We start from the raw sequence: 13,799 nt of genomic DNA, 5'->3' as shown, positions 1-13,799 counted from the left end.
TTCGTCCAGTAATGAAACAAGTGAAGTCTTTATGGGTAAATCTGTGAATCATTCATTCAAGAGATTCGTTCAAAAACGCTGATTCGTCCAGTAATGAAACAAGTGAAGTCTTTATGAGTGAGTCATTGAATCATTCATTCAAGAGATTCGTTCAAAAACGCTGATTCGTCCAGTAATGAAACAAGTGAAGTCTTTATGGGTGAATTAGTTAATCATTCATTCAAGAGATTCGTTCAAAAACGCTGATTCATCCAGTAATGAAACAAGTGAAGTCTTTATGGGTAAATCTGTGAATCATTTATTCAAGAGATTCGTTCAAAAACGCTGATTCGTCCAGTAATGAAACAAGTGAAGTCTTTATGAGTGAGTCATTGAATCATTCATTCAAGAGATTCGTTCAAAAACGCTGATTCGTCCAGTAATGAAACAAGTGAAGTCTTTATGGGTGAATCAGTGAATCATTCATTCAAGAGATTCGTTCAAAAACACTGATTCGTCCAGTAATGAAACAAGTGAAGTCTTTATGAGTGAGTCATTGAATCATTCATTCAAGAGATTCGTTCAAAAACGCTGATTCATTCAGTAATGAAACAAGTGAAGTCTTTATGAGAGTCATTGAATCATTAATTCAAGAGAGTTGTTTAAAAATACTGATTCATCCAGTAATGAAACAAGTGAAGTCTTTATGAGTCTTTGAATCATTCATTCAAGAGATTCGTTCAAAAACGCTGATTCATCCAGTAATGAAACAAGTGAAGTTTTTATGAGTGAGTCATTGAATCATTCATTCAAGAGATTCGTTCAAAAACGCTGATTTATCCAGTAATGAAACAAGTGAAGTCTTTATGAGTGAGTCATTGAATCATTCATTAAAGAGATTCGTTCAAAAACACTGATTCGTCCAGTAGATTCACACGCCTACTAAGTAGTCGTCTAGTAGACATTTTGATGCGGTTTGAGTGGATGTCCAGTGTTTTTAGCACACTAACAGCAGCGGCTCGCTCCTCCTCGTGTGTGTGTGCAGGGTCGAACTACGCCATGTCTAACGGGGGGGGCGGAGGCGGGGCCAGTAGCTCCACGCACCTGCTGGACCTGCTGGAGGAGCCCATTCCCGGTGTGGGAACCTACGACGACTTCCACACCATCGACTGGGTCCGGGAGAAGTGCAAAGACCGAGAGCGCCACCGCAAGGTAACGGCGCATCAGCCGCTCGCCGTGTGTGTGTGTGGACGACATGAGCCTGTAGATCGTGGTTTGAGTGCTTGTACGTCACACTGTTGCGTGTGTGTGTATATACAGTATACATATGTGTATGTATGTATCAATATAGTTTTATTTTCATGATGTGGCTATTTTTAAATCTAATTAATTAAATACTTCACACATGAAGGGAACTCTACTTTTATTTAATTTTTTTATTTTTGAAACTTTTGTTTATTTACTTATTAATGTTCTGGGAGGAACTTGAACTCCATATTTATTTATTTAACTTCATTTGTATTTATTATTATTTATTGCTTCAGGATTTAATTGTTTTTATTTATGTACATATTTATTTATTTTTGGAATATTGAACTCCATTTCTACATATTTATTTACTTTATTTTAAAAAAATTTGAACAGTCTCATTTTTATGAATTAATTCATTAATTAATTAATTTAACTCCATATCATATGTATTTATCTTAGTATTTATTTATCTACATATTTTTTTTTTTCAGAAAATTGAACACATCTCTAATTTATTTATTTTTGGAAACCAACTCAATCTCCATTTTATGTATTATGATTGTTTTAGTATTTTAATGTTTATTTATTTGTGTAAACTAGATGCAAACCAAAAGATATGATTAATCATAACAAATGAAGAATAAAAGAAGTGCTTCACATTAAGGAGTATTTAAGTTAAAATCAGTCATACGACAAAAGCGTAATAACATTTGAATGTTTTTTTTGGTAACACTTTACAATAAGGTTCATTAGTTAATGTATTAACTAACATGAACTAACCATGAGCAATACATTTGTTACTGTATTAGTTAATCTTTGTGAACGTTAGTTAATAGAAATCCAGCTGTTTATTGTTAGTTCATGTTAGTTCACAGTGCATGAACTAATGTGCACAAGATTTTAATAAAGTATTAGTAAATGTTGAAATTAACATGAACAAAGAATAAAAAATGCTGTTTACGTCCAATTCATTATTAGTTCATGTTAACTAATGTAGTTAACTAATGTTAACTAACGAACCTTATTGTGAAGTGTTAGCATTTTTTTAGGCAAATGAACTTCCTGTTGAACGGGAAGTGATACTGTGGTTTTAAAAGTGACCAGCTACTGGGAGTCTGTCACATAGAAACATCCTGAATCTGCAGGTGTTTTTGCAGCTGTAGTTACTCATGTTTTGTTCATCCGTGTAGATAAACAGTAAAAAGAAGGAATCAGCATGGGAATTCACGAAGAGCCTGTACGACGCCTGGTCAGGGTGGCTGGTGGTCACGCTCACAGGACTTGCATCAGGTAAACACACACACACACACACACACAACGCTCTCTATCTTTGTGAGGTCATTCAGTGACGCAACGGTCCTTATCTAACCCTACAGATCACACCTAACTGCCTAACCCTAAACCTACCCTTAATAATAATCCCTAAAACCAAACCTTGACTCTCAAACAGGTCTTTAAACCGGCCAAGATATCCTTACTTTACTCACTCCGTCCTCACTCCGATGGTCTAAAACTCAAACTGGTCCTCACAAAGATAGTCGTACACACACACACACACACACACACACACACACACACACACACACACACACACACACACACACACACACACAATGCTTTTCTCAAACTCACTTTCACACATCTATCCACCCACTCACTCATTTGCACACAAGGTCGTCAGATGCTAGCACAAGCGACGTTGTAACGCATATAAACAAATAAAAAAAACGAACTGAATAAAAACATTGAGTAGAGCTGATCTGCAGTAGTAGTTATGTTAATGTAATCACACTCACTGCTTAATTAAATATTAATCTCTAGATTTAGTCCCCAGCTGTTAAACTAGTCAAGATATACGTAGAGGTTACTATCGCTGTCTTTAATTCTAATGTTAATTTAATCCAGTTTTTTTCACCCACAGGTTTGATAGAAACACTGCAGGGGGTCAGTGGCCCGATATATACATCATATTAAAAAAATGTCAAAATATACCCTAGATTTCATAATGTATTGCTGAATGAGGCTAATGTTGTGGAGTCTTTTTTAAATAAATCGTTTTTTTTATTTTTTATTCTATTAATATAATATAATATAAAATTAGTACAGAGAGTTTTTATAAAACAGACCTCAATATCGTGGTCACTTAACACGAACACACACACACACACACACCTTTGAGCCATAAGGTTTAATCTTCTGAACACACTATGCTGAACTCAGCTCATTTCTTAATTCACCCTGAGCTAGAGCATTTGCACTGTTTGTCAGATGTTTATTTAAAGCTACATACATTAAACCTATTACAGAACAGTAACTTCACTGTAAAAAAATGTTGATAAGTATTTTATCACTTGGCTTTCTATTGTACACTCCTGTATCATGGTGGTTATCAGTGCACTTTATAGGGATAGTTCACCCAAAAATGAAAATTGTGTCAGGAATTACTCGCCCTCATGTCGGTCCAAACCTGTAAGACTTTCGTTCATCTTCGGATCACAAATGAAGATATTTTTGATGAAATCTGTGAGCGTTCTGTCCCTCCATTGACAGCTGCGCAACCACTTTGACGCTTTTCCCCCAAATTTTTGTTTGGAAGAATCTCGATCGCTTTAAATGTTCTTCAATTTCACTTGAAGTATATCTGGGCCTTTACCATTATTTTAAATAAGACGATAAATATATACTTTAAATGAGTAAAATATAAAGACACCAATATATTATTGGTTAATACCTGAAAGATTATCACCGTGTTTTTTACAGTGTATTTCTGGCAACCACAGTGGCTGCGTTTTTTGTTTTGTTTTGCCTTAAATTTAATAATTTATATTTATCTTTCTATATCACAATGGTAACGGGGATCTCAGTAACCGTGGGTCAGTGTTTCAACAGTGCTTGCTGCTTCATTAGTGCATGAAGGTTTGCATAAATGCCTGTGTTCCTCCTCAGGAGCGTTAGCTGGGCTGATCGACATCGCGGCCGACTGGCTGAACGATCTGAAGGAGGGCGTGTGTCTCAGTGCCATGTGGTTCAATCACGAGCAGTGTTGCTGGGGCTCCAACGAGACCACGTTTGCTGAGAGAGACAAGTGTCCTCAGTGGAAGACATGGGCTGAACTCATCCTGGGTCAGGCCGAGGTCAGTGTGTTACTTTATGTGTACCACCGCTCAAATGTTTGGGGTCAGTAGGATTTTTCTTGTTGTTGTAAGAAATTAATACTTTTATTAAGTGATTTCTGAGAAATGCTGTTAAAAATGGGAATCAACTCCCAAACAAACAATTTAGTACATATTTGCTAGATGTCTGTTCTGTGTGTGTGCTGAAAGGAATATTGTGTTTTGTACATATTCCTGGCTGTGTAAAAAGGAGATGGAACAAAGTGGATTGGACCGATCCACAGAGCAGCGCAACACTCTAGTAGCCAATCAGCAGGAGGGGGCGTGTCCTCTCATGATGGGGGAGGAGAGAGAGTGAGCCAATCAGCAGTAGGGGGCGTGTCCACTCATGATGGGGGAGGAGAGAGTGAGCCAATCAGCAGTAGGGGGCGAGTCCTCTCATAATGGGGAGGAGGGAGAGTGAGCCAATCAGGAGTAGGGGGCGTGTCCACTCATGATGGGGGAGGAGATAGTGGGCAAGAGGGAGATTTGATAGACTGTAGAAAGAGAGATGCTGAGAGACATTAGACAAGAGAAAAGATCAGAGGAAGATCACTGGGAAAGAAGGGTTATGATCAGGCAAGAGCTTTAGGACCCGCGCTAATATTAGAAAAGCTTTCCAGCGCCGGAGAGACAGAAGCAGGAAGGCCTGAAAACAGACGCTGAGGTCGTGTTGTTTCTGCTCCATATGAGAGTAACATTGGCGTTTCACAGACCCAAGATATGCTGTTGTTGTGATGTTAGTTATAGTAAAAGGACAGTTTGAGTGTCATTGTGTCTGGAGCCTCTGACGTGCATTGCGTGTTCGTGCGTTTTGGGGGCGGAGCAATGACAAAAATGTGTTTGTTTGGCTGTCGATTTTCAGATATCAACAGTGTTTCTCAGAAATTGCTTACTGCACCTTTAAAGGAACACTCCGACTTTTTGGGACTTTAGCCTATTCACCTTATCCCCCAGAGTTAGATAAGTCCATACATACCTTTTTCATATCCGTGCGTGCTATAAGTCTGTTTGACGCACCCGCCGCTAGCCTAGCTTAGCACAAAGACTGGATGTGAATGGTTGCAGCTAGCATACTAATCCAAATAAGTGACAAAATAAAACAAACATTTTCCTATTTACATGTTGTGATTTGTATAGTCACAGAGTGTACAAAAAACAAAGTCACATGAGACACAGACATATTTTAACCGTATAAATACTGGGAACTATATTCTCTGAAGGCGAAGCACTGCTACTTGGGCGGAGTGATAACCGCAGCACCTGAGACGCGCCGTTTTTTCTTCTGTCAACAAAACCAACGTGACTACGTGACCTCTAGCTCCGCTCAAGTGTTACTGAGACGACAGAGCGCGTTCGAGGCAACAATACTAACATTACAGGGGATACATGGAGCCCGTAAACAACTGCAATAGTAGTTACCACCCTATTCAGATAATAGTGTCACTAACGTTACATTAGATCTAAGTTAGCTAATGGCACTGTTACAGTAACGTTAGGCTAAACATTTAAAAATATAACGGAACACTTACCGCAGCCGCTCCACTTTGTCCTGTATGTGATATCGATGGGATGGCCGTATCCTTCAGCACACGTTCCTTGTGGCAAATTCCCTTTTTTGAAAATAGTCGTCCTCAGTGAAATGTACCGAGCAAACATAATGTCCCTTGATAATCTCATTAGGTGTGTTTTGATCAATATCCAGAGCAAGTAGCCATTTCTTCATCCGGTCAGCGTTTTTAGTTGGAATTCTATGAAACATCATGGTATTACCTGGTCTCCCCTGTTTATTGTCACAGCTCTTTACAATACAGCGAAAATCCATGATTGTAAACTACGCTTTTACTATTTATAAATTGCTGACTCTGTAACCCAAACTCTGAACGAACTCTCTGCTCCTCACCTCGGCGCGTCTCATGTGCTGCGGTTATCACTCCGCCCAAGTAGCAGTGCTTCGCCTTCAGAGAATATAGTTCCCAGTATTTATACGGTTAAAATATGTCTGTGTCTCATGTGACTTTGTTTTTTGTACACTTTGTGACTATACAAATCACAACATGTAAATAGGAAAATGTTTGCGTTATTTTGTCACTTATTTGGATTAGTATGCTAGCTGCAACCATTCACATCCAGTCTTTGTGCTAAGCTAGGCTAGCGGTGGGTGCGTCAAACAGACTTATAGCACGCACGGATATTAAAAAAAGTATGTATGGACTTATCTAACTCTGGGGGATAAGGGGAATAGGCTAAAGTCCCAAAAAGTCGGAGTGTTCCTTTAAGCAAGGATGCATTAACTTGATCAAAAGTGACAGTAAAGACATTTATAATAAAAACATACATATCAAGCACGATAACTGTTTTCAATATTGATTATAATCTGAAATGTTTCTTGAGCAACAAATCATCATATACTGATTTCTGAAGGATCATGTGACACTGAAGACTGCAGTAATGATGCTGAAAATACATCACGCTTTGATCACAGGAATAAATTACATTTTACAATATATTCACGTAGAAAACATTTATTTTAAATTGTAGTAATATTTCACAATATTTCTGTTTTTACTGTATTTTTAATCAAATAAATGCAGCCTAGGTGAGCAAAAGAGACCAACCCAAACCTTTCAAAATGAGTGTACACCAGATGAATCCATCATGATGTTCGTTTGGCTTTACTAATGGCTGTTGTGTTTGTGTTCTAGGGCCCCGGCTCCTACATCATGAACTACTTCATGTTCACGTTCTGGGCGCTGTCCTTTGCCTTCCTGGCCGTGTCTCTGGTGAAGGTGTTTGCGCCGTACGCCTGCGGGTCTGGGATACCTGAGGTAATCCTGCCGAGCAATTATTAACAATAGACGCTTGTCTTCAAACAGGTTTTACCAGATATCTTAAGAAGAATAGGATTTTTCCTTGGGTAACTAGTTCTTCTAGTGGGCCATTATTGACGTGTCACGCATAAAACCTAGCATTTTATGTTATTATTATTTAAATAAAAGCTTAATTAAATCCTGAATTAAATTAATATATGTATTTCAATTGAATTTCAGTTTTAGTAAAAGGTTATTAAAATGCTTATATAAAACAGACCTGCTTGCAAATCAAATTTGCAATAATAAAAGTGTCAAACTGTCACGCTTTATTCACGAAGTTGCTTAATTTTATGCCACCAACGAGCTCATCATTGTGAGTGCTTGTCACATGGAGCCGGGAAATGGTGCGCTGCGGATTAAGATGTTCTTAACAGGTCAGGTGACCACTGAGAATGAAACCGCATTAGCTCTGATTTTGACACTGTTTCTATGGTTACCAAAAGTGTTATGCAAGTTTTACAACGGCACTTAGTCTATTCACCAATGGAGAGCAAGGGTCATGAACCGAGGCGTGTAACCTTCAATAAATGTACATCGAGACGACGATTTTATGTGAGTTTCTTTGATTGTATTTTTTTTATATGGTTTTATATAAATTTTATAGCTTATTAAATATGTAGATATACAGTAGTCAGCATTTGAGGTGGATCACCACTGTGTATGATTATTTTCTATATGTAAATACACAAGAAATATTTGCATGTGACTGTATATATATATATTTATACATGATTTATATAATATATAAATGCTTTATATATAAATAACACGTTTCTTAAACATATACATGCATGTGTGTGTTTATATATATATATAAAAAAATTATACACAATACATAAACGTATATTATGTAAACAATCTTTTCTTTTGGATGCGATACCTCAAACTGCCCCACTTCACACAACACTTGAAGCTATTTTAATATGTAAATTGGTAATTCAAAATGTATTTCTTGTGTTTTATAATATCTCTCTCTCTACCCCCCCCCCCCCCTCTCTCTCTCCTCTCTCCCTCTCTCTATCTCCCCCCCCCCCCTCTCTCTCTCAGATTAAAACCATCCTGAGCGGCTTCATTATCCGCGGGTACCTGGGCAAGTGGACTCTGCTGATAAAGACCGTCACTCTGGTTCTGGCCGTGGCGTCGGGCCTCAGTCTCGGGAAGGAAGGTCCGCTGGTGCACGTGGCCTGTTGCTGTGGCAACATCTTTTCCTACCTCTTCCCCAAATACAGCAAAAACGAGGCCAAGAAACGAGAGGTCAGCCTTCATTCTGATAGGGTCACGTCTAAATCTGGATATTACCTACATATGTAGACGGGGATTAGGGTCGGGAATTGAATACTTGAGGTCAGGAATCGGATACTTGATATTACATTTTTATTTTCGATTCCTCTTATCGATTCTTTTGTGAGCATTTCAATGACTTTTTAAGCTATGTTCTGTGCATGTGTAACTACATTGGCCAACTCTTAAAGTGACAGCAGGCTAATATTCCCGCTGCCGTCTCTATAACAACACTAATCAAACAACACAAGACAAAGAGAAAATTCATCGTTCACGACTGAATCATTTTTGTAACTATATTTGTAATGTATATTTTATTAGTAACGTGCAGTGTTATTTTACATTTACAGTTTCTGTTCCTGAAAATCTTAAAGGACAAGTTCGGTATTTTACACTTAAAGCCCTGTTTACAGATCGTATCTGATGAAATAGAACGATTAAGATAAAAATTTGGACACATGCTCCTGTCCCGAGAATTTTAGGTTTATTTCGCTTCTCGGGACAGGAACATGTGTCCAAATTTTTATCTTAACCGTTCTATTTCATCAGATACGATCTGTAAACAGGGCTTTAAGTGTAAAATACCGAACTTGTCCTTTAAAACACTGTTTATTTCAATCATATCTTTGTTCAGTTGTATCTATTTGTTGCGATTGCAAATTTTTCTGTGGTTGTCCTTTTTTGATTACTGAGTGTTTATTGTCTTTAATAATGCTTTACATGTTATATTAGTAATAAGGCTGTTCGATCGAAATTAAGTCACAATCTCGATCATCGAATAAAAAAATGGAATCGTCGATGCTGCCACGCCCCCATGTCACGTTCGGTCGGCTTGTCAAGCGGAAAAAAACATGCGTGTTGAAATGCTGCGAGTCAACCTCCTCTGGGGGCCGCACACCCGACGAGAAGCGCCGCGTCTATGACAACTTGAGGTATCGCACACACACCGGACGAGAAGCGCCGCGTCTATGACAACTTGAGGTATCGCACACACACCGGACGAGAAGCGCTGCGTCTTTGACAACTCGAGGTATCGCACACACACCGGACGAGAAGCGCTGCGTCTTTGACAACTTGAGGTATCGCACACACCGGACGAGAAGCGCTGCGTCTTTGACAACTCGAGGTATCGCACACACACCGGACGAGAAGCGCCGCGTCTTTGACAACTCGAGGTATCGCACACACACCGGACGAGAAGCGCTGCGTCTTTGACAACTCGAGGTATCGCACACACACCGGACGAGAAGCGCTGCGTCTTTGACAACTCGAGGTATCGCACACACACCGGACGAGAAGCGCCGCGTCTTTGACAACTTGAGGTATCGCACACACACCGGACGAGAAGCGCTGCGTCTTTGACAACTCGAGGTATCGCACACACACCGGACGAGAAGCTCCGCGTCTATGACAACTTGAGGTATCGCACACACACCGGACGAGAAGCGCCGCGTCTATGACAACTTGAGGTATCGCACACACACCGGACGAGAAGCGCTGCGTCTTTGACAACTTGAGGTATCGCACACACACCGGACGAGAAGCGCTGCGTCTTTGACAACTTGAGGTATCGCACACACACCGGACGAGAAGCGCTGCGTCTTTGACAACTTGAGGTATCGCACACACACCGGACGAGAAGCGCTGCGTCTTTGACAACTCGAGGTATCGCACACACACCGGACGAGAAGCGCTGCGTCTATGACAACTCGAGGTATCGCACACACACCGGACGAGAAGCGCTGCGTCTTTGACAACTCGAGGTATCGCACACACACCGGACGAGAAGCGCTGCGTCTTTGACAACTTGAGGTATCGCACACACACCGGACGAGAAGCGCCGCGTCTATGACAACTTGAGGTATCGCACACACACCGGACGAGAAGCGCTGCGTCTTTGACAACTTGAGGTATCGCACACACACCGGACGAGAAGCGCTGCGTCTTTGACAACTTGAGGTATCGCACACACACCGGACGAGAAGCGCTGCGTCTTTGACAACTTGAGGTATCGCACACACACCGGACGAGAAGCGCTGCGTCTTTGACAACTCGAGGTATCGCACACACACCGGACGAGAAGCGCCGCGTCTTTGACAACTTGAGGTATCGCACACACACACCGGACGAGAAGCGCTGCGTCTTTGACAACTCGAGGTATCGCACACACACCGGACGAGAAGCGTCGCGTCTTTGACAACTTGAGGTATCGCACACACACCGGACGAGAAGCGCTGCGTCTTTGACAACTCGAGGTATCGCACACACACCGGACGAGAAGCGCCGCGTCTTTGACAACTTGAGGTATCGCACACACACCGGACGAGAAGCGCTGCGTCTTTGACAACTCGAGGTATCGCACACACACCGGACGAGAAGCGCCGCGTCTATGACAACTTGAGGTATCGCACACACACCGGACGAGAAGCGCCGCGTCTATGACAACTTGAGGTATCGCACACACACCGGACGAGAAGCGCCGCGTCTATGACAACTTGAGGTATCGCACACACACCGGACGAGAAGCGCTGCGTCTTTGACAACTCGAGGTATCGCACACACACCGGACGAGAAGCGCTGCGTCTTTGACAACTCGAGGTATCGCACACACACCGGACGAGAAGCGCCGCGTCTTTGACAACTTGAGGTATCGCACACACACCGGACGAGAAGCGCTGCGTCTTTGACAACTCGAGGTATCGCACACACACCGGACGAGAAGCGCCGCGTCTATGACAACTTGAGGTATCGCACACACACCGGACGAGAAGCGCCGCGTCTATGACAACTTGAGGTATCGCACACACACCGGACGAGAAGCGCTGCGTCTTTGACAACTCGAGGTATCGCACACACACCGGACGAGAAGCGCTGCGTCTTTGACAACTTGAGGTATCGCACACACACCTGACGAGAAGCGCTGCGTCTTTGACAACTTGAGGTATCGCACACACACCGGACGAGAAGCGCTGCGTCTTTGACAACTCAAGGTATCGCACACACACCGGACGAGAAGCGCCGCGTCTATGACAACTTGAGGTATCGCACACACACCGGACGAGAAGCGCTGCGTCTTTGACAACTCGAGGTATCGCACACACACCGGACGAGAAGCGCTGCGTCTTTGACAACTCGAGGTATCGCACACTCACCGGACGAGAAGCGTCGCGTCTTTGACAACTTGAGGTATCGCACACACACCGGACGAGAAGCGCCGCGTCTTTGACAACTTGAGGTATCGCACACACACCGGACGAGAAGCGCTGCGTCTTTGACAACTTGAGGTATCGCACACACACCGGACGAGAAGCGCTGCGTCTTTGACAACTCGAGGTATCGCACACACACCGGACGAGAAGCGCTGCGTCTTTGACAACTCAAGGTATCGCACACACACCGGACGAGAAGCGCCGCGTCTATGACAACTTGAGGTATCGCACACACACCGGACGAGAAGCGCTGCGTCTTTGACAACTCGAGGTATCGCACACACACCGGACGAGAAGCGCTGCGTCTTTGACAACTCGAGGTATCGCACACACACCGGACGAGAAGCGTCGCGTCTTTGACAACTCGAGGTATCGCACACACACACCGGACGAGAAGCGCTGCGTCTTTGACAACTCGAGGTATCGCACACACACCGGACGAGAAGCGCTGCGTCTTTGACAACTTGAGGTATCGCACACACCGGACGAGAAGCGCTGCGTCTTTGACAACTCGAGGTATCGCACACACACCGGACGAGAAGCGCCGCGTCTTTGACAACTCGAGGTATCGCACACACACCGGACGAGAAGCGCTGCGTCTTTGACAACTCGAGGTATCGCACACACACCGGACGAGAAGCGCTGCGTCTATGACAACTTGAGGTATCGCACACACACCGGACGAGAAGCGCTGCGTCTTTGACAACTCAAGGTATCGCACACACACCGGACGAGAAGCGCCGCGTCTATGACAACTTGAGGTATCGCACACACACCGGACGAGAAGCGCTGCGTCTTTGACAACTCGAGGTATCGCACACACACCGGACGAGAAGCGCCGCGTCTTTGACAACTCGAGGTATCGCACACACACCGGACGAGAAGCGCCGCGTCTATGACAACTTGAGGTATCGCACACACACCGGACGAGAAGCGCTGCGTCTTTGACAACTCGAGGTATCGCACACACACCGGACGAGAAGCGTCGCGTCTTTGACAACTTGAGGTATCGCACACACACCGGACGAGAAGCGCCGCGTCTATGACAACTTGAGGTATCGCACACACACCGGACGTGAAGCGCTGCTTCTATGACAACTTGAGGTATCGCACACACACCGGACGAGAAGCGTCGCGTCTTTGACAACTTGAGGTATCGCACACACACCGGACGAGAAGCGCCGCGTCTATGACAACTTGAGGTATCGCACACACACCGGACGAGAAGCGTCGCGTCTTTGACAACTTGAGGTATCGCACACACACCGGACGAGAAGCGCCGCGTCTTTGACAACTTGAGGTATCGCACACACACCGGACGAGAAGCGCTGCGTCTTTGACAACTCAAGGTATCGCACACACACCGGACGAGAAGCGCCGCGTCTATGACAACTTGAGGTATCGCACACACACCGGACGAGAAGCGCTGCGTCTTTGACAACTCGAGGTATCGCACACACACCGGACGAGAAGCGCTGCGTCTTTGACAACTCGAGGTATCGCACACACACCGGACGAGAAGCGTCGCGTCTTTGACAACTTGAGGTATCGCACACACACCGGACGAGAAGCGCTGCGTCTTTGACAACTCGAGGTATCGCACACACACCGGACGAGAAGCGCTGCGTCTTTGACAACTCGAGGTATCGCACACACACCGGACGAGAAGCGCTGCGTCTTTGACAACTCGAGGTATCGCACACACACCGGACGAGAAGCGCTGCGTCTTTGACAACTCGAGGTATCGCACACACACCGGACGAGAAGCGCTGCGTCTTTGACAACTTGAGGTATCGCACACACACCGGACGAGAAGCGCTGCGTCTTTGACAACTCGAGGTATCGCACACACACCGGACGAGAAGCGCTGCGTCTTTGACAACTCGAGGTATCGCACACACACCGGACGAGAAGCGCTGCGTCTTTGACAACTCGAGGTATCGCACACACACCGGACGAGAAGCGCTGCGTCTTTGACAACTCGAGGTATCGCACACACACCGGACGAGAAGCGCTGCGTCTTTGACAACTCGAGGTATCGCACACACACCGGA

The 13,799-nt window shown here is 43.9% G+C and overlaps 1 protein-coding gene across 12 annotated transcripts in view; it reads left to right on the top strand.

Annotated features, from left to right (window-relative positions):
* clcn3 (chloride channel 3) overlaps positions 1-13,799 on the top strand; it is a 65,017-nt gene that overhangs the window by 34,185 nt on the left and 17,033 nt on the right. For all 12 annotated transcript variants that reach the window (XM_079605364.1, XM_079605357.1, XM_079605367.1 and 9 more), the window contains 5 exons: positions 1,025-1,191; positions 2,421-2,520; positions 4,177-4,364; positions 7,088-7,210; positions 8,303-8,509. In XM_079605364.1, the coding sequence (XP_079461490.1) occupies positions 1,025-1,191; positions 2,421-2,520; positions 4,177-4,364; positions 7,088-7,210; positions 8,303-8,509 (785 nt within the window). The remainder of the gene's footprint in view (positions 1-1,024; positions 1,192-2,420; positions 2,521-4,176; positions 4,365-7,087; positions 7,211-8,302; positions 8,510-13,799) is intronic.

The sequence above is a fragment of the Phoxinus phoxinus genome (genome assembly GCF_949152265.1).
Source record: "Phoxinus phoxinus genome assembly, chromosome: 2".
NCBI classification, from domain to species: Eukaryota; Metazoa; Chordata; class Actinopteri; order Cypriniformes; family Leuciscidae; genus Phoxinus; species Phoxinus phoxinus.
Note: the sequence above shows the minus strand (reverse complement) of the source record. Positions and strands in the feature narration are given on the sequence as shown.